Raw genomic sequence first — 23220 nt, 5'->3', positions numbered from 1 at the left:
TTTATTGGGGTAAAATGGAACGGTTTCTAGGGGTTGGTCACGCATTTGTCCTTTTATACCCCGATACAATACAAAACATCTATCTATTACTTATAATGTTTCGTTATCATTATCGTATGTTCGTGGTTATATTCCAATGTGATTATTCAATGCTATAAAATAATAATATGTATTGTTAGTAAGTAATATGACATGTCACCATGATAACTCACGGAAGATCTGCACCTCACATAATGTCAGTATATTTCCACTTATTGATACAGATGAACCACTCAAAACTTCACCACATGTAATATCCACAACAGTCTGTTGTCCAGACAATGTGTAACACGGCTGGTCACCAACCTTCACCTGAAGGCCAACGTTGCGTTCAGTCACTGTAAACAACAATCATTATGTGATGATACAAGATGTATATAGGTATAATGTGTAACCCCGATTGGGTCCTGGCGGTATGTGTAGTGACATTAATGCATGTTGGAATTTATACTTTTGATGTTGATAATTATAAATGTTATGAATTTCGAACTATGGTGTCTGAAAAAGTTGAATTTAGAAAATCAAACACAATTTGTAGAACAATGTGAGTAACATTGTGATGTGATATATTTTCAAGACATCCCTTGGGTTACATGAGAAATGACTTTATATCATATGTTCGTATATAGTTTGTGGCATCAAGCTGACTTGCTTGATGCATGTCATCACATCCGAATTGTGAAGATCGATGCTCATGATGTCAATTAATGGAATTGTCTGGTCGACACTAGACTATTTACAGACTGTCGCCATATAGCTGGAATATTGCTGAGTAGGGCGTTCAACAACAAACAATGACATCTCTTAAGAAAGGGACCAATTGTGTAATATACGGGGATAGGGGCTTAGGATCCTGCCACGCCTGAAGGACCCAACGAACGGTACACGCATGCCTCCCTTTTCATGAAAGGGATATATACTAAGTAGTCATATGTCACTCACAGACATCACGCAGATATATTCTCATCCGTCTAATCTCCAATTGGGTAGTGAAGTTAACACGCCACTCTGCTCCACTAGACAGCTTGTCGTCTGTGTGCGTACAACTTTCACCCTCAAACTTTTGGTCAGTATTGCCATCGACTGCCTTGTCTGGTGAAGCATACTCATATTCTTGCAATGTGCTGGTCTGCGATGTCGGCTTTCCACGTGCTATGTTGCCTTTAACGAAATATATAAAATATCAAAACACAGTCGAACTCAGCAGCACTATCAATCTAGCAAAACCCGCGCTAAGAATGCCGAACACATAAGCGATTCAACTGAGTTTAGTTTATTAAAAAGTATAGCTCAAAATAAAAACGAAGACAATGTACTGATTAACATCGTCTGACCAAATAAGAACTAAGCATATAAATACCTATGCGTGACAGGTTTGTTACTGTACTGTCAGTTTCACAACGTAGACAATCTCATTGTGGACATTTCGTGCATTTTCTGCAAACTGATACTTCGACATTTGTTGATTTCTCGTGTTTAAACCAGTTCTAGGATATCTAACTTTTGACTGGCAAGATGTTGACCACCCGACCGATATATTTCTAATTACAATGTATAAATATTCACAAGTAATTAGGTACAGGTAGTTGTGTGTTATTTGGATATTCAACTATATGAGTTGCCTATAAACTACTATTTTGTTGCACACATAATTTGTATACTTACATGTACAGTACATGTTTTGGTTTCTTTTGTTTGTTTGTTGTTCAACGCCACAAACAGCAAAATTCAAGCTGTATGACGACGGTCTGCAAATAATCGAGTCTGGGCCAGACAATCCTGTGATTGACATCATGAGAATCGATCCACGCATTTTGGATACGATGACATGCATTAACAAAATCAACGAGTCTGACCACCCGATCCCGTTAGTCGCCTCTTACGACAAGCATAGACGTGTATACATGTACACAAATATTATCTCATATCATAATTTGAGTAATTTATATTTCCAAAATATCCCATAACAAAATAATTGCATATGTTAAGTTGTAGTAATATAGTAACAATTTTCATAACTGGATGGCTGCATACAGCTTTCCCAATCAAAACATTTATATGGTACTTTACTCACGCTTTTGGCAGTAACTCCCAAACCAGCCTGTTTGGCACGATGTTCCTGGGCAAGGTGAACCAGGGAAATTTGTGCAATCATTCAGACAGTGACAATCTTCTGTAGAAACAAATAGAATGACTACAAGTATCTAATATCTAAGCATGTCTCTTGTTTAGCTTTTCCCTAAAATCTCCATTTTGTACACCTGTGATATAGTTATACAGCAACATACACTCCTCACCTGGAGATGGTATCATAATTTCATAAATTCTTTAACAACACAATACATGTTTTCTTTATCATCACGTTACGTCAATTTCTTGTATGTAACTTCACATTAATATAAGACTGTATTCACTATGTCTTAGGACCGGAATTCCATTGAAAAGTACACTGTTCAGATGGGTCCTTCGAGTGAATGTTTGAGTGAACAGTGTTACATCGTGACGGAGTATAATCGGGTATGAAGCAGGCCAACTTATGCCTGACAGCATGACAGTGACCCAAGCCACCTGGCCACCAGCCAAGTCCCGTAGCTTCCACGATGCCCCTTTGTCGGCTCGTGCGACAAGTATAAGGAACTGTAGACCTAGCTTGATTGGGAGTCCCCGACAGTGCCCATGCCTTAGAAGTTTGGTAATAAGATAGGGACCTACCTTGTGAGGAGTCCGGCAATGAGACAAGCAGTAGAACATATACCAGAAACATCGTCCATGTGCTTGTCCGATGAAATCTGAAATCAAATTCAGCCACATTTAGCCAACCAGAACCACTTAACACGTTGACAGCCGGTTGATCTACGTGTAACTGTTGGTGCAACTTTGAGATTGCTGGTTAACATAAACACATGGACCAAATCCAATGTTGTAAGATTGTACTGTTACTGTAGGGCATTACTATTGTTCACGTCAGTTTGCTGAAATGCATCGACCCATGCATGGATGCATTTTGTACTCAGACTAACTTGAGCTGTCACATGAATTAAATTCTTTTCTCAAATGTCCCCTGTACAGGAAATATCTTCCAAACCATTATACTTTTTTATGCTTTTCTTTTGTATAATTGCCTACATCAGCGACTGTTTCCACTGTATGGTGAAGTTTGTTTCTCTGTTTCATCATGATGTGAAACAGACAAGCAATGAGTGCTTTAGAGTTAAGTAGAGAATATACCGATATCTAGGTAAGCTTTTTACATACATTCATTTTCAGTTCATCGATTAATAAACACTCCTTCCTCTTGGTTTATTAAATTATTGAAGCAACCTTTAAGAGCATTTACGTTTGTGAGCTTATGATGCTTGAACATTTTGCACAACTGAATATTGGTTGTCCAATTTGTGAAACAAATCCACTCAGTTTATTGTCCAATCCGTCTTCCTAAAGTATCAGCTCTCTGGGCCTTATGGTTTCTGAGAAAACGATGATTAAATAAGTTCAACTTTTAATCTCATTTCCCCTACAAAATATCACTGTTTCAGATTCCTAAACATTGCACTAGAAAAATATAACATATTTTTTTGTAACTGATGTATACATAATTGTTATGTTGTCAAGGATGTTAAAACAGGTTTCAGATAATGTCGGGGAAGGTCTATACAAACCTGTGCCAGAAGGAACTAAAATGTACATATTGCTTACTGGAAAACGTTTATCTTACTTCATTGTCAGGGTATCGACGGTTCTCATAAACACCCGTTCTTGTTGAATAAATACGATACAACGTAGAAACAACGGTACTCTATCCTTTGTTCCTTTGTGTCATGTCAAAACGAACACGTGCTGTTCACTTACAGACAGCTCAGTCCACTGTTTAACTGTTAGCCTTATATATGTTATTGAATCACTATTTAACAGTATTAACCACCATTTCATAAAAAAAATATATTCAAAGTCATACATGGATTAAGACTAAGTACACTATCCCATATGCTGAAGATATTTTCATCAATAAAGGTGATTAAATGGAGTTTGCGGTACGCATAAAAAACCCTCTAAAGTGGCTCATTCGCTTAGCCTCCAGAATATCTTAAACGTCGTACCACCCTAAAAACATTTTATGTTCAACTTCAAACACTCATCCCCCATGAATGTGAACTATGAACTAAGTGACATCCAACAAGTCAGCTAACCTGGCTGCTCACACCTTTCAGATGGCATGGCATTTCCATTTTCAGGAATTAATAGTTATATAAGTTATAGTGATATAAAAGTTGCATTAGCGGATTTTCCAAACTAGATTTTGAAACTGACATTTTTGTATGCTCCACTACATAGCACATGCCAATTATACTACCCTGACCGACCGATTGCACTTGTCACACACACATGCAAAGGCAAGTCAAAAGTTCACCTGAAAAAGGCATTGACCCAGGTTCGTTTCCCCACGTGATATCGCTATGACCATGTGTCACAGTTGGTCTACACTGTGAGGCGGCATTGGCGCATATTGGCGCTGTTTAGGATAGAAACAAAAAGAATACCAAACAAAAGCTAACATAGAAGGTGACATATACCGAAAGATTAAGTGACGTCTTCGCTGACACTGTTCAGATCCTTGGGGAGTTTTGAGGACTATTTTAGAACAATTCCCTTCATAATATAAATCTTTCTATGATGATTTTTTGTTTGTTTTTCAAACGCAGCACTAAGCACTATTCATGCTATATGACGGCGGTCTATAAATATTCGAGTCATGAACAGACAAATCAGAGCGCCGTTCTACGAAATGTATTTACTATGGGGTAAAAACGGTAACGAATGTAATTTGAAGACGAAGGTTGTACACGCTAAAGTGGTGATGTCACGTGCTTATGGTGCAGCGGAGAGTGCAAGGTGAATGAGAAACAACTCGAGGCCTTCGCGTCACACAGGCGAGCTGTCTTTGTCTTTCTTAAATATATACATGCGAAGGGTGTTAATTAAAGATTTCCCCTGACCCACTTCCGATGGACCTAGTGGAATGAAACTTGGCATAGGTATTAGTCTTTCACCACCAAGAGTTACACACTTCTCCCATCGTTTTATGCAACTATGGAGACCTCGCTTGTAAAAGCCCCCATTTTGCGTCTCAAACCAGGACTTGTCTTCAGAAATCAGTGTTTCATCATCTGTGAAACGTTTTCCCTTCAAAAATTACTTCATGGTTGGAAAGAGGTGGAAGTCAGATGGAGCAAGGTCAGGAGAGTAATGAGGATGTGGAAGCATTTCATAGCCACAGGACCACGCTTCTGTCTGGGCAACGTGAGAGTTGTGTACTGGAGCATTGTCTTGCAGGAGACGGACACCCTTGGTCAGCATGCCACGCCTCTTAAGCTTGATAGCGTCCCGCAATTTCCGGAGCAGTGAGGAATAAAAAGCTCCTGTAATTGTGGTACCCTTTGCCAAGAAATCCATCATCACTACCCCGTGCTGCACCCAAAACACCGTGAGCATGACTTTGCCTGCAGAGGGTTGGACACGTGCCTTCTTTGGGGGTGGTGACTCCACATGCTTCCATTGCATCGACTGAACTTTAGTCTCAGGATCATAGTGATGGACCCATGTTTCTGTCAAAAAAGGTTGCCTGTTTTTTTTGGCACATATCCAAAAGATCCTTTGAGCAATTGACTCGTTCCTGCTTTTGGAAAGGTGTGAGCAACCTGGGAATCCATTGTGCAGACACCGTATGCATGTTCAAATTGCCATGGAGGATTTTTTCCACATACCCTACACTGATCTTGACATCTTGGGCTAACTGGCGAACAGTTATACGTCGGTCTGCCAAAATGGCGGTCTCCACTTGATGGATAGTGTCCTCATCAATGGCTGAATGGGGGCGACCAGGAATGGCGGCTGTTTCCACAGATGTCCGACCACACTTGAACTGGTGATGCCAGAGTTTAACAACGTCATATGATGGGGCATCTTCCACATAAGTTGCTTTCATTTCATCGAAAGTTTCTTTTGGTGTGCAACCTTTCAAATATAAAAACCTAATCACTGCTCGGTATTCTACTGGCTCTATTGTCACACATTTCTTGATCATAACACCTGTAAAAGTGTTAAGATGAATAGTTCGGTGCTGCAAATTCAGATTTAACCAATAGATACATGTATCATTACACATGTGAAATTTCAAATATGATAACCCTATGTGGTTTAGGGGAAATCTTTAATGAACACCCCTCGTATAAAGATAATCAGTATTTTGGTGTTATGCTCGTCTGCGTTGGACCACCTGTTATTGCCGAATGGCAGGTAAAACCGTTTGGAAAATTGCCGTAGGGCATTGAGTGCTGTTTAGCCAGTAGGAGGGTATTGCTTTCTTTCAGTGAGTGATCCAATCGAGGGGTGATTCAGGAGTCGGGTCATGGATGTGGATAAGTTATCTTTATATTTATAAAAAGTAGATTTCGCAGTAATTTTTCATATTAACATATATTAATAGTTCAAGCGTGATATAACCCATGCTTGCCGTAAAAGGCGACTATGCTTTTCGTAAAAGGCGACTAATGGGATCGGGTGGTCAGGCTCGCTGACTTGGTTGATGCATGTCATCGGTCCCAATTGCGTGGATCGATACTCATGATGTCATTCACTGGATTGTCTGGTCCAGACTCGACTACTTACAGACCGCCGTCATGTAGCAGGAATATTGCGGCGTAAAACAACCAATCAACCAACCAACCAACCAACCAACCAACCAATCAAGCGTGATATTACAGGGCTATTGCAGCCTTATTTCGTAAGGATTTAATGTGACAAAAATATTAAAAGGTACGTTTTTGTTACAGAAAGAATACCATACAGAATACGGAGTGTCGGTGTTTGACACGGAATATAACATAACAGTCGCGTGTCTACATGTATGATTCTGTAAATAAACCCGCTAGCCTGTCACCAGCGGTAGGCGTAGCCCACGAGGGGAATATGTTGTCATCGTAAATGTGTTATGTTCGTTTGAACACAGTGAATTAGAACATAAATTTGGACACGATGACATGCAAGTCACTGAGCAAGACCACCTGATCCCGTTAGTCGCTTCTAACGAAAAGGAGGGGTTGCTGAAGACCACTCTAACCCGGAACTTCACAGGTCTAGTATGTACACAGTAACCATGCCAAGCAACATTTGCTTCACAAGACAAGTAACGTCAATATAATATGAATGTATACTTTGTTCTTGTCCCTAGCTGTCTGAGATATTGCCTAATTGTATTACACATAATGTATAAGCTGGTTTCAGAGGAAAACTGACATAGATATGATCAGACATACCACCATCTTGCTACGATCAGACCTGGGAGGACCGCTCTTGTAACATGGAAGAATATTGAATGATTACATCAGAGTGGAAAAAGGTAACAATGCATGTTCTAACGCATATATACTGTATGGTGTAAATATTGCTACTGTGTTGTAAAGTTTCACATACACAGAAATAGTATATTCAGGTGTCACACGTTACATTGACTGTGTATATACAAAAACTTGATATATAATGTAAAAGTAACGCCCAGCCTAACGTTTAGGAGACACAATAAAACAATAAATTGATGTGTGTATAAACCATAAGAAGGATGCTGTTCGCATCCTGTGCGAAACATAATTATACATGATAATATTTACAAAATCTTCATGAATTAAATCATTGTTTACGTTTATACATCTTATGAAGTGTGCTTGCTTATATGACTTGTACATTTTTTAGGGCAAATTCTAAGAGGGGTTGGTGGTTTGTTAAAACGTCCAGTTTCTATGGCAAGATGTAAAGATCTGCATCAAAACATAGCTAAAAGTCGACGGTGGTCCCTATATTTTACATTAAGAACATAGGATTCAACAACATTTTTCGCCTCAACTTGCCTGTAGGTTCTAAGCTTATCAACAGAAACTCTAGTAATACCTTGTAGCTTGTGTGAAGGCCAGAGCTTCTGTTATAAACTGAGTTACATATAATCATCATAAGAGAAACTTTGTTTAGTAGCGTCAATGATGTATACCTTGGAAATACATCCCTAAAATAATTACATCGAAAACAAGAATGAAACAACACTTCTACAATAACTCCAGTTATAAACTCTTCTTTGAAATGTGTGTTTTCATGGACAATACATCACGTCATCTTCGCGAGTAAGCTAAGTAATAGCCGGTGTAGAAAGTTTGAACTAATTTCAGTAGATTTAATTTTTCTTTTTTTTCTTTCATTCAGTGTCCCAATCTTTACATGTACATCTTCACATCTTGAATTAAACATTTGCTTCCAACAGTTAGACACTCATGTAAAGTGGCATTGTTCTTCGTAACACAAGGGACGGTCGAGTAGCCTAATGGTGAAAGCGTTTGTTCGTAAAACCACACTCACGCACTTATACACAATGAAAAGCATGTATGTATGAGAAATGTATGTCATTGATATAATAATTCTTGGACCATGTGATCTTACAAACATATATTTGTTTTTGTAGATAAAATGAATTAATTTATAATGTTCTTCCCTCCTTTCTTAAGTTTCCTGGATCTTCATAACACTAACATATGAATGTTTAAAGCTGTCAGTTCCAGTTGATGACGGAAACACCATGCGATAAGCTTCTGTTCATGGTCGTGGGTAAATTGACATGTTTATGTGTGTTTAATACTCACGTCGATAACGCTTATCTTACTTCCTCAAAGTTTTCACTTCCAAAATATACCAGTTAAAACTTACCTTTGGCAAACAACTAATTCCGTTTTTAAAACTCATTCTTTCCATAACCAATTGAAACGCAATGGGACAGCCGACCTCACTAACGTCTATGTGTTCATTTGGATACTGTAATGTATAGTTAAACAATGTTGTAATTGTATTGCATTGTTTCTGTTCAGATTCAGTAGAAGTTCAGAACATTGTACTTCAACAATAAGTAGTTGTCAGGAATGTAAGCAGTGGAGTTGAAGTTACTTTATTTAGATGCTTTCAGGGTCAAGAGTCGTCTTGAATCTTTTAGAACAGCCATAGTCTAATCCAGCATGGTACAGAACTTTCTAGAAGTATTTAGACTATAATAGACTATAATAGACTATAGACACCGTCAGTGTGCCAGAACCCAATGATCGTGGGTTCCAATCCCAGATTCGCCCTGATTGTGTCAACACAATACCCTTGCTCGTGTGCCTTACAAAGTGGTAACCTCTAAAACCTACATCAATTCGGTTTCCTCACCTATGAAGATGGCATGCCATGATAAACATAAAAACTGTTCAATGCGGCGAAAAACAAACTCACTCACCCAAAGGTTACGAAATCCTGCCGAGCAGCGCCCCTGAGGCGTGCGTGGATCCCATGATCGTGGTTTCGAATGCAAGGAGCAAATCCGAGGAAAATGTACTACTATCATTTTAGCAAGGAAGAGATATACACAATGTTATCTGACTTTGTCCTATTCATATTTAGAATGATAAGCCTAAAATGCATTTGAATGAACTATGCATGTAGTAATTTGCAACTGAAGTAGGCAGGTGGATATTTGAAATCCTGTCACGATATTATCAACAGGTCCACACGTGTTGTGCAAATGATGTGAGAGGGGCTTCAACTGGAAAGCTATATCAAGCGATACAAATAAATGCTATTCAGGACAGCAGTGACACCTAAAATAGCTGTCACCATTAACGCAGCTAACGCGACATGAAAATTTAAACCCGGCACCTCCACTACAGTAGCAAAGTGTACATCCAGTTTCCTTCTGTCATTGTAACATTTTAACATTTACCCCGTACATCACAGTAACACACACTCAAGCGGTGCAACAATATATTTTTTTTTTTAATTCGGGGTTTCTTCAACATATATTTTCTATGAAGGTTTCAAAAAGCGTCATATGACTTTAATTGATGCTTCATCAGGGTAACAGCATTCAAGGTCTTGTGTCATTGTCATGGAGCTGTGCTCAAGAGTTACTTTGACTGGGCAAGGAATTTTTTAATTTCCCCAAAATATAAGGTACTTGACATACGGAGTATCTTGACGCACACTCATTAAAAATGTACTTGAGCAAAAGAATAACTTGACTCCCAATAGTAAATAAGTTTCTTACCTAAACCAGACAATCGTCGGAAAGTTGGTTATCCACTGTGTACCAGAAAAACGAAGTATGGAAAACCCTAGCTAGTCAGTTCAGCTCAATAAAACCAGAATAAGTCAGCAGAAGATAAAAATTGCCCCGTAATCACGTACGAACAAAATCTATCATATATTTGTTTGTTGATAAAATGAATTAACAATTAAAAATGTTGTTCCCGCTCATGTAAAGTTGCCTCGATCTTTAAAGCACTAAACGTATGTATGTTTGAAGTTGATGTTCCAGTTAATGACACAAGCACCATGCGATAAACTTCTGTTCTGGGTGGCAGTTCAAATTACATGTTTATGTGTGTTTAATACTCATGCAGATAACGCTTTTCTCACGTCCTTGTCAACCTTTCGACGTTCCTCGCAAATAATACAAAAAAAACTTTACTTTGTCAAACAACTACCAACGTAATCCGTTTTTTAAAACTTATCAGTCCATAGATCATTTGAGACGCAACGTGAGAACCGACCTCACTAACATACACTGTATACGTGTTCATTTGGATACTGGTATATTGCAGTGTGATGTATATTTGAACAATGTTGTAATTGTATTGCATTGTTTCTGTTAAGATTCAGTAGAAGTTCAGAAGATTGTATTTGAACAATAAGTAGTTGTCAGCAATGTAAGTAGTGGAGTGGAAGTTACTATATTAAGATGCTTTTAGGGGTCAAGTGTCATCTGTTATCTTCTAGAACAGTTATAGATGAATCAAGCATGGTATGGAACTTTCTGGAAGGTATTTAGACTATATTAGACTATAGACGCCGTCACAAGGGCCGCAAACCAATGTGCCAGAAGCCAACGACCGTGGGTTCGAATCCAAGATTCGTCCTGGTTGTGTCAACACAAGACCAATGCTCGCGTGCCTTGAAAGTATGTAAGATTGAGTTCAATACCCATCAAAGGCGGCAATAAAACACATTCACTCACCCTAAGGTTCCAAAAACAGTTTCGTCCCTTAGACGTGCGTGGATGCCAAGAGCCTGATTTCGAATACAAGGTGCAAATCCGAGAAAACGTCAAATCAGCATTTGAGCAGTGAAGAGATATACAAAAACAATGTTATCTGGTTTTGTCCAATTTAAATTTGAATGATAAAAACGTAAGCCTAAAAGGCATCAGAAAGCAGTATAGTTGAATATACTATACACGTGTCAATGCGCAACTTGAACAGGAAGGCAAATACTTGAAAGGAGGGAGTTCAAATGGAATGCTATGCCGTGTTAAACCAACGCTATTCAGGACAGCCTTGACACATAAAATGGCTGTCACCAGTCACTAACACGACATGCACAGTGACACGCGCACCTACACTACAGTAGCAAAGTGTACATTAAGGATATAAGTTTCCTTCTATCATCATAAATATTTTAACATTTACCCCGTTCACTCAAGGAACAAACTCTCAAGCGGTGTAACAACATATTAAACTTGAGGTCTCTTCAATATACTTCATACGACTTTAATTGTTGTTTGATCAGGGTTACATCATTTAAAGAATTGTGTCATACGTTCCCGCGTTTGTCAAAATGAACACTTGACTAACCTTTGCATGGGAAATAAATAACTTGAAAAACTTCGCGTTAATTTTTTGCTCATACTCTTGGACAAATACATAGCCGAGGGATATTCCTTTCTATGGATAGATCACAACGCATAAAGCACCCTAATGCTAGGACATTGTTAAGTGTTATTGACTTGGGCAAAGCACCTCTTGATATAATGTGTCATAAAAAGCTGGATGGTGGGGGAGCACAAACATAAATAAGAGAGATCAGACATACCTTTGGCGTGTTGTGGACGTGTTTGGGTGCCTCGCCCTGAGACCAGGAAGTAATGAGAGTGTTGTATAAAATTGTATGACTCTTGAGCATACGACTGTCATATTGTTAAACCTGTTTTCCAGTATGGTATCAGTTTAGAAATAGAACATTGTTAAAATATCAAATGTAGAAACACATGAATAACTATTTGATTGACGTACGTATAGTTATTTGTTTATTTTCCTGTTGCCATGTCACAAGTATTGCATGCACCGCGGGGACTCAACACAATGCAATGAAAGGGAGTTATCAAGAAGGAAATACATATTTTGATATATTGTATGGTTTGAAAGATGAAATCTCCAATATTTTATTAACAACGCCAGTCCACCTGACCAAAGCTTGTGTTAAGTAAAATCAGTTCTGATAAGAGTAGCGTTATATTTTACTATGTTTTACTAATTCAATAGCATAACATGCTTTTTCAAAATTAGGCAAACACTATCAATAAATCCGTTACATAAACGGCATCGGAATGTGTGACTGTGATGTTGTGTTGCGATACTCTGCAGTCCTAATCTAATTGAGAATATGACTTGCAGGAACTACCTCGATAATGGCTGTGATATGAGTCGCAATTAAACAACTCTGGTTTGATATGACATTCTCAAGCAAGGATGAATTTTCAACATGTTTAAATGTTCTCATATTGTGTGCATTTTAACCACATTACATCAATTTTATGACTACTGCTGCACATCCGTCTGGGCCTTGACGACAAATGAACGGCTGAGTGACTAATTCACGAAGTGTGATACATAAGTGTTAATACAACACTCGGGTATTTGTACTTTCAAGTTACTTTGATACGAAGATTGTTTTTGTAACAGTGGATGAGAAAATTTGCCAAAGTAATTGCATCAGACTAATTAACAATCAACAACTAGTTGGAGTTATTCGCGAGTGTTGTTTGATGATCGATTATGTTACTTGGCCGATTTGTATCAGACAAGTAATGTAAGCAGACACTCATATTTCAGTCATTTCCTGAGAGTGAGGTGAGGTGAGGTGAAATGAGGTTTAACGTCGCGTCCAAGACTATTGCACTTACATAGCGACGTGCATGTACGTGTGTGTGTGTGTTTGTGTGGCTGCTTGTACTAGTCCGGACTGATGACGATTTATAGTGCTAGCACACGAGATACCATGCCGCAGTTTAACATTAATACCCCACTCAGACACAGTATACTGACTCCGAGCCGACCAGTCCTTGTTTTAGCCCCTTAATGCCGAGCGACAGACAGGATAACAACAAGTACCATTTTTTAACGTCTTTTGGTATGACGCGGTCGGGGATCGAACCCCGGACCTTCCGCTCTCCGGGTGGACGCTCTACCGCTAGACCACGGAGGCGGTCTCCTCAGAGTCATTTCATACATGTATGATGTTTACAAAGTCATAGTGAAATACGTATCAATGCAATTACTATGGTGTTGGTTTCAATGATGAAATAGACATTGGAGGTGAAAGAATTTCAATCAAAACATGTTTCAAAAACTCTTTCGCCGTTTTGACTTTTAGATAAAACTGAATGAGAGGAACAAAATGAGGACCTTTTTTAAGATCTCACAGTTACAGCATACTTGTAACGTATTGGAAAATTGATAACTGCAGGCGTTAATGGCTGTAAAAATGTGTTTCATATAAAACACTCAGAAGAAACTAAAATGAAAGCAAAACACCAATTCGTCTCAACCACAAAATAGTTCACCCTGTTTACTTAGATTTTAAACATATTCGTAGCCATTAGCTTGCTGGAATAGCGCTGACGCAAAGGACTAATTACAAAAGTACACCAACCATTATCTTGACAACTGATTTCTTACAATTATTTCACATCAATCACAGAATCACCATACGGAGGTCCGTGTCCGAATAAGTATATGTTTTTTCATTTTTAAGGGTAAGAACAGACGAGCTAACGTTTCACAACAATAACATAACGTGTGTCAAACATGCTTGTTGCATGCATGACCCAAGGTCACCCCACACCTCTGGGATTCTTGTACAACTCGGCATCCAGCGAGAGCATTGATCTTATCTAGTTTGCATTATCATCATCTCCTTGATAATCCACAGATATACAGAAACCTTTTCGTGTAGAGTCACATCATTAAGGAGTGGTAAGCGGTACGTCGGGTGATGTCAACGTCGAATGACCATTGTATTATATTAATGCGCCACTGTGATCATGAGAATGGACAAAATGCATTGATTCGATGCTAAAAAGGTGCAATTTTAGGGTGTGTAAGAGACAGATTACTGCACTCGTGCCCGTCAGATACCATTTATCTTACAACGATTTTTTTTTCAAAACCACTAACGAGCGAAAGCACCCTCGTGTAGTAATCTCAATGTACCAACTCGTTGTTTCAAAGCGAATCTAAATCGCTTTTGCTCTTTAGATACGTTTTTAAACAACTCGTAAGATAAATGGTATCTGACAGACACTCGTGTAGTAATCTCTATACACCAACAGTATCGGTATAGGCGAGAAATCGTGTGTAACCTTTTCAATTCTGTTTATTCATGTATAACTGTGTGGCCACAGACCCATAGTGCAGAACGCATGACAATGTGGAACTGTTTAAGATTTTTACAAGGATTCATTTCTTAATGATATGGCATGGTATATTGATAGATATATATTTCATAGTGTTTTTGTTCAATATATTTTTTATTTACAACATACAACTTAAACCATTAACATGCATCTAAAGTGTGCTAAAGATATCTGCATTTTCTTATATTTACATGAGTTAAATAATTTTCTGTATCTGTATTTGTATTTGCATTTACTAGAATATCTAGGACAGATCTCCATGTTTGAAAGTACATGTAAAAATTACTGTCTTAGTTTCGATATAAACATAGAATGATTCTCAAAATAACACTGTTTGTCCCAAATATAGCCATACCCACATTTTATAAAGTAGACATTTATATTCCAAATTTTATCATTTTAGCTTGGATGGCTGCATTACACCTATGTTGGTTCCATGATAATTAACTTGAAAGTATCGCACCAAGAGATGTATCAGAGGTTTCAGTTTGAAGTAAATGTCCCCGAAAGTACCACTTTTCATTATTTGACAGTGTATTTCCTTTGCTGAATACATCAATTTTGTCCTATCCAAATTAACATTAGGTTTCCAGGTATTGCAGTGCAATTAAAGCTCTCTCTTTTTATCAAGGTTTGTACATTTTACAGTACTTGAGAACATAATTCTTTCATCTCCTAATAGTAAAATGAATACTGTTACAATTTCAGGATATAATTGTATACTATCATCATAATTTCTTTTGGTTGGAGCTGCAAGCTCAATGAAAATACCTAACAAAAAATGTCTTAATATACCTTGGCATACACCATAATTAACAAATGATTTGACTTCCTCAGAGAAACTAAATAACAATTTTCCCATTTCATTACTGACATCATGTAAATTAAATAGATACCATCAGTTGCCCCTACACACTGAGTCGAATGCTTTAGAAAAGTCGACACATATAGCGTGCAACTTTCATGTTGACAATGAATATGCCTATCTACGAGAGCCTGGAGAAGAACCATATAATCAGTGGTGGTCAAAATCCTGTTTGCTCTTCGATCTTATCAAGGGTGTTCGACCACAAAACCAATAATGCTAATAAATATCTTACTGAATATACTGGTACGTTGAATCCCCTATAGCCCCTGCCACTGAGCCTTTGTTGTGATTTGGAATTATGGTTCCAAGTGCCCAATCTTTTGGGTGTAAGATGTATCCATCATTGTGTTAAATACTATTTCCAAATACGGCAGGATGTTATCAAGAGAGTATTTTAAGAATTCCGTTATTAGTCCATCCACTTTTCAAGTTTCTCAGATGTTAAATAGCGGATTTAATTTCTTCTTTTCAGCTTGGGGAATAAATATTTCTGTTGCAAAATTGGTTTCATCATTATCAACAGAGTCCAAATGCAAGTTGTCTGTAAAATCATCACCGTTAGGATCACCGTTCTGCAAATAGTTATATACTTGTTGTTCAAAACAGTTTTCTTAGCAGGTGCATCTTTATCCTTTAATTTCCTGGTTTAAAAGAGTGCATCTTTTTGTCTAGAATAACCCACGTTCCCAGTCAAACCACAGTTACATTCCCTGCAACAACGATACACTTTAATCAATGTTTGTAAAAACAGAATCAATAGCTTTATGTAAGAGGCATGAGAAAGTGTCACATAACAGACGTTCTTGGAAAATCTCTGATTTGTTCTTATCCCACTTAAACATTGAATGACTACGGTGGGCTTTATCAAATGATGGTTTTCCACATGAATGAAACACTCGTAAAGACAATGTCATAAGCAGACACAGTGATTCGTGTCGTGAAGTAATATCCAAATTTTCACACAAGTAAAATATATTCATTGTGCTCATAATGTAATTAATAACATTTGCCCCAGCATTGCCAACAAATTAAAGTCACCTTTCCCGGATTCACTCCCAAAGCGGTCATTCCTAATGCGTACATTTAAAACAGAACATATATTAATAAAATATTTTCCAAAATTATTAAGAACTGTATCATTTGAATATATACACAGTTAAATTTGTCTGAGAGAAAGTCCCAGTATAAAGTATCCTTGTCATAGAGATATACAAGTATATCATCCTCCACATTATCTGGCTCTTTACAAGTCCTTCTATTGATCTCACCGATATGTGCACAAAACATCACCTAGAATGTCAAGCAGGTATCCGGAAAAAGCAATTTACCATTCTCAGATTCAACATTACTGCTGTAGCATGTAGATACTTCTAAGTGAATATATACACAGCAGTATAACACGATTCCAAACACTCCTTTTAAGTGATAGATATACACCACTTTATGTGATCCATGAATTTTTCATTCATCTATGAGAACCTTTTTGATGAGAACACATATTCCACATGAATGTCTTCCAAAACTTGCGATCTGATGTTAGTATTTTCGCAGAACGTATCATCAAAATTCAGTTTCGGGGACCACGTTTCTGCCAAATCTAATGTCAAGTGATTTTCAAAACTCACACTAAGGTTTACACTCACAATCAGATAACTTTAAGAGCAGTCCAGATATATTCCAAAACACGAGTTCACAGTATTAATGATATTACTAGTAGGTTCAGACGGCTCTATATCTGGACCCTGGCCACACCCCTATCTCTTCTGTATCGGTCTCCTACCCCTACCTGTGTTACCTCTGTCGGCCCGACGTGGATTGCTTTCGTCACGTGACTGTATTAACACGTAAGGCTTACATATCACGTACAGTGGAAATAATGTTTGCTTGGGTCTTTCTCTTTGCACTGTTTTATTTCTTGAGTGAGTGAGTTAAATTTAACGCCGCCTTTTTAAACCGACGTGTCAGCGTGTTAGCCCGAAGAGATGCAGGTCTCAGACATATTCCACTTACGTGAAACCCCCGAGGGTGGGTATGATGCTGACAAATCTCGAAACATAATCGGGGCGATGGACGCAACTCTGCAGAGCGAACTGCAGCGTCTTAAACCAATGGGTTATCCATGCCCCAACAACGTGACCACAGAAGTCCTGTGCACTAATCTGTATGTTCGGTAATCACGTGTTGACCACCATGAACAGATCGACACATTCTAGGCAGACGCCAATGGTGATTAGAGCGTTGAAACTGGAGGAATAGCTGAAGATTTCATGTAATATTTTCAGGTTCACTCTTGACTTACTGGCATGGAACCGTCCTGACTGTTAAATTCGTTGGTTTGTAAACATATAACCAAATCTCCCTCGAGCGAGACTCCATTCAACATGGCGGCTCCCAGCGAGTGCTTGCGTTCGATGTTGTCAGGGTAACTTGTGAGTGGGCAGTGAAGTTCTTTGTGATGGTATATGTAGCGTGGGTGCGGTATGTTTGCTGGGGAATTGATCGTTAGACGTTAGTCTGATTCCAAATGCTGCTGTGTGCGCACGTACGTCTGTTATCGAATATAACCGAATAAATCAACATAGTTGATTCCGACCTAACGTAACGAACGTCTTGAGAACGTCAACGTAAGGCAATGTGACACATGTATGGGTGGATCTGTAATTATATGGGGCTTGATCACTATGGCTGGGTCTTTCTCTTTGCACTGTTATATTTCTTGAGTTTGATTTAACGCCGCCTTTTTAACACGGCGTTTTAGCGTGTTTGCCCAAAGTCATGCAGATTTCAGACATGCCCCGACGACGTGACCACAGAAATCGTCTGCGTTGAAACTGGAGGAATAGCTGAAGGTTTCGTGTAATATTTTCAGGTTCACTCTTGACTTACTGGCATGGAATCGTCCTGACTGTTCAATGTTAAAAGTTGGTTTATAAACATGTAACGAGAGATCTCCCCCGAGCGAGACTCCATTCAAGATGGTGGCTCCAAGCGAGTGCTTGGAAGTAATAAGACTTGTGACTGGTAAGTCATGTTCTATGTGATGGTAAATGTTGCGTCATTGAGGTAGGTTGTAGGGCGAATGACCGCCAGACGTAAGTCTGATTCAAGATGCTGCTGTGCGCACGTACGTCTGTTATCGAATATAACCGAATAAACAACATAGTTGTTTCACCACTTGGCATGATTCTGACCTGACATAACGAACGTCTTGCGAACGTCGACGCAAGGCAGCATGTATATCATATCCTGCAAGAGTCACTGGACAATACTACCGGAACTACATACAGCCACCAATAGATGTGCCGTTTGTGCGCCGCAATGGTCGACGTTTTATCTTTCAAGGCGATGACACACGTATCGTAACTGACTACAGCAGCACAACATCACCATGAGTGCGGACCTTTCCCCCAAAGATCATGTCTGGTCCTTCCTTTTCTTTTTCATCTATTACCCTCATTCTATACCCCTTTGTAGTTCTGTCATCATCTCCTTATCCCTTACTGTTTTGGGAGTGTAAAGCATCCCATGCTCTGAAGATATTGTTCCTCATGAGGTGATTATGACATAAATTTGCATTAGGTTAATAAGAAGTGGACCAGTCACAACCCTTCCAGAATGCCCCCAAAGTCGTACCACAACTACCCATTTGATGTTTAACAGTAAAACACTCATCCCTCCAAAAATATGAACCAGAACCATTTGACATCCAACGTATCTTTTAACCTCGCACGCATCGATTCATGGTGATATGACAACTCCAATTACGGATATCGATGATAGGAAAGTCATTGGGAGCTGCTTTAGCGGATTTTCTTGAAGGCTCAACTAAATAACGTATGCTTATTATGGTATCGCTAATGCAAATTTATTTTAAAATGTTTGCATTACATATCTTAGCCTGTCATCTGACTTTCAGTAACTCAAGGTGAAAGAAGAGAAGAGAAAAGCCAGTTGCTATGTGCCAAGGCATCGACGTCATATTAAACGCCATTACGTTACATGAGCACAACTGACGGGACAATCACAATGCAAGATTTAAAGATTTAAACTTATAATAAATGGTGTGTTTGAGTTTGATGTGCTTTTTTCACTCTGGGTTTTAATTTACTTGTGCACTCGTTTCATTAAACATAGAGCTGCTGGATAAACGAAGGTGGTTAACACGCTGGCCCGGGTTTGATCCCCTCATTGGCCATGTCTGTATACCCCGTAAAGATTTGGATGGAGTATTATGAAAAAAACTAAATACTAAAAATACTAAAATACTAAAATAGCAACGTGAACCCTCGTGTTCAACACACATGTATTGTCGGCTGGTCACGGCAACATCACAATCATCTCAATCCTGAAGTTGGTTGTTGGTTGGTTTGTTGTTTAACGCCGCACTCAGCATTATTCCAGCTTTATGACGGCGGTCTGTAAATAATCGAGTCTAGACCAGACAATCCAGTGATTAATATCATGAGCATCGATCCACGCAATCGGGATCAATGACATGCATCAAACAAGTCAGCGAGTCTGACCACCCAATCCCGTTAGTCGCCTTGTACGACAAGCTTAGACACCTTTTACGGCAAGCATGGGTTGCTGAAGAACTTTTCTACCCCGGAATCTTCACGGGTCTCAATCCTGAAGACAACAATGACACACGAGTTGTGTGTAAGGAGGCGTTGTCCTACAATATCGCTATACAGGCTACGGTGTTCACCTTTAGGCATTAAATAAATAAACAAACACATAAAGATTAATAATAAGCTGGCCTGAGAAGGATATTGTCAGAGATATGATCAAACTTACCCGTGGTCAGAGCTGGGAGGCCCGCGCTTGTAACAAGGAAGTGAATTGAGCGCTTTCCTATCTCTCCGATAAATGTATATTGAAACCTGTTTGCCAGATTAAACAACACTGTTGAAACGGAAGGCAGCAACGCATAAATTCCAGCGTACGTACTCATCGTGTGAGTGAAATAATGCTCATGCGTCGTAGATGCTTATCCTGCTCACATACGCATAAAATAACATCAATATTGAAATGAGATTAGGTAACACTGCATGTATTCTAGCGTGATTCATATGCACTTGAACACATGCATTATGACAAAAGAATATAACATGGAGTTAACTGAACGACATATCAAGCTCAGCAAAGACAACGTTTGTTTGCTTAGTATAGATATACAGTACAGTCATGACCCATGCAATGAACACACCATGCACATTTCAAGTGACACGCCGCATAATTAGCTGGACCAAAAACGATATTTGTAGAGATATGATCAGACTTACCCGTTGCTTGCTGTGGTTAGAGCTGGGAGCCCCGCACTTGTAACAAGGAAGTGAATTGTACGACACCTTATCGCTCATGTGTTGAAACTGGTTTCCCGGGTTTACCGTCAGTGTTGAAACAGAAGGTAGCGATGCATGAAGTCAAGGGTACATACTCATCGAGGGAATTAAATAATGATGTTGTGACATTTTTGTTTATTTCGCTCACATACATACATGACATCAATATTGAAATGGGATTAGGTAACACTGCATTCTAGCTTGATTCATAACCACGTGTACAAGTGCATTATGATTAAGAAGTAAAGTAAAGATTGCTACAGAGCACCAATTGTTCCCCGCCATTTAATGTCATATGCAGAGGAAGGAAGTGTTAGCAGTGGGAGGAGAGCATTGGTGTCAAGTACTAATTGGTTGTTATTAATATAAAATAATTGATTACAAGTCCTATATAGATAACACAAGAAATGTCATTCTAAAACGTTCTTTGGCAGCAGATATCAATCTTTCAGGTTAAAATGGTGGTTGGGTTAAAGAAAACAAACTTTTGAAATAGTAAACACAAAAAAATGTTATGAATCCACAGTAAATCAACTTCAGTCCAAATGTAAAAATATGTTCACGCATTCATTAAGGGATTCTCATTTATCCAACAGCAAGAACATACAGGTTGGTCAAGTCATCTACAAATATTGAGAATTGTAAAAACAAAGCTCAAAGGTCACATTTCTCAAAACATCGATTAAGCAATCACAAACTATAAATTGAAACTGGTATATATACAAAAACACAAACAACATTAGAACAACGTCCCTTCTCAATCATGATAAAGAATTCGGTACACTCTGTTAAAAGGAACCAATCTTTATAACTTTTACCAAAAGTTATCCAGAATCAATTTCCAAGATCTGTTATCATATCTACAATTTTTAACAAATTTCATGTATGTTCAACATCACCATAGTTTTGCTGAATTCTCATACTGTTTTCATATAATTATAATTAACTTGTTTTAAAATAAAATTGTTATAATGTACCTCCTTTGTATTTTAAATGTACCTGTGTATTTTGCACTTATTGTGCATATATTTTGAAGTTTGTGATAGTGTAATATTGCCACTGTTTCTTCATGGAATGTTACGCAATACATATCTCATCAAAAACATATTTGTTGTATGATAGTTTGTTATAGTTGTGTACGGGGGCACGGTTGGCCCAATCGCCTAAGGCGCTGCATTCGTTATGCAGAGTTGTGTCCCTTGGGCACTCCAAAAACTTATGACAGTGTGTTCGAATCCCGATTGGCCCGATTATGTGAACGTCTAAGGCCTGCATCACTTAGGGCTTTCCTCCCACGACACACTGACACGCCGTTGAATACTATTCAAAGTGGCGTTAAACCCAACTAACTCACTCATTACTCTTGTGTACGGTTTCGTTTGGTTAACTTGGTTTGTGTTGTAATTACTTCCGGTTTAGATTTGAAGTATGTTCCGAAGAATGCTGCTATATTCAACCCAAACATCGTGAATATATCATGCAACCGTATTAATGTTTAGAAAAATAATTGCAAACTACAGTCCAACCTGTTGATTTTCTATGTATCAAGAAGCAAATCACATATATGGTTGCAAAATCTCAGTCGGAAGTTTAAAGAACTGTCAAAGCAATGAACCATGCAGAACCGTCAACCGCCGCATGAAACGGTATGGCTCATACATTACACACAGTGAACTACTTGAAACAATACTATGCTCAACTGTGCACGGCAAGCACCATACATGTGATTACAATTTTCTCATATCAAACCCCTTGTTTTACATATGTTGTTTACTGAACAAAGTCATCCTTTATTGAAGCCTAGTATTTAATTGTGTTGAACAATAATTTGCAATAGCAGTGTGAAGGGAGAATTAGATACGATGCACAGCATTGCAAGGTCAGTGCGTGATAAAGCTCTATACTACGTCTATAGCTAAAGGAGATAATCGCTTAATGCGCAATAGTTTATTCTTACAAAATATAAACCGGTTAACTATAGCTGAAGGATATATATTTCCCCTAAACATTTTTACCTCTTTTATTAACCAAATGCACAAAATGCATGGATTATCTACATTACGAAACATGACTAAATCACAGAATGTGACAGGCGATTAGTGAAAACATGTCCGGATTAAGTCACTCTCATTTCATTTTTTTTAAAAGAAAAACCTCCAAAAAAGAAACCAAAATAGAGCTCTCCTTCAGTCAAAAACAAACTAACCTTTATACTTCCCCGCCTTCAGGTGTGTACAGTTAATGTATAATTGCCATCCAGTCATCAAACATGTTTTAAGATTCCACCTTTACGCCACAGGAACAAACACAAAAGCAGTGAAACGATTTTTTCAACTTTAGTTTTCTTCAATATACTCTTTCTACGAATATTTCAAACCACGTCATAGGACTCTTACTCAAAAGTTGTTTGATCAGTTTGACTAGCCTTT

At 38.4% G+C, this 23220-nt stretch overlaps 1 protein-coding gene across 1 annotated transcript in view; it reads right to left on the bottom strand.

Moving 5' to 3' along the window:
• Positions 1–20809, bottom strand: part of LOC124131181 — a 344512-nt gene extending 323703 nt beyond the window's left edge. The window contains exons 1-7 of the mRNA XM_048395185.1: positions 20732–20809; positions 20244–20329; positions 11977–12012; positions 2752–2828; positions 2114–2212; positions 982–1200; positions 213–377 (exon numbers count right to left, since the gene is read on the bottom strand). Of these exons, the coding sequence (XP_048251142.1) occupies positions 213–377; positions 982–1200; positions 2114–2212; positions 2752–2828; positions 11977–12012; positions 20244–20329; positions 20732–20809 (760 nt within the window). The remainder of the gene's footprint in view (positions 1–212; positions 378–981; positions 1201–2113; positions 2213–2751; positions 2829–11976; positions 12013–20243; positions 20330–20731) is intronic.
• Between the last annotated feature and the right edge of the window lie 2411 nt (positions 20810–23220).

Source organism: Haliotis rufescens, unplaced genomic scaffold (assembly GCF_023055435.1).
Source record: "Haliotis rufescens isolate VD_foot unplaced genomic scaffold, xgHalRufe1.0.p SCAF_14, whole genome shotgun sequence".
Classification (NCBI taxonomy): Eukaryota; Metazoa; Mollusca; class Gastropoda; order Lepetellida; family Haliotidae; genus Haliotis; species Haliotis rufescens.
The sequence above is the reverse complement of the archived record's forward strand: the minus strand, read 5'-3'. Positions and strand labels throughout refer to the sequence as shown.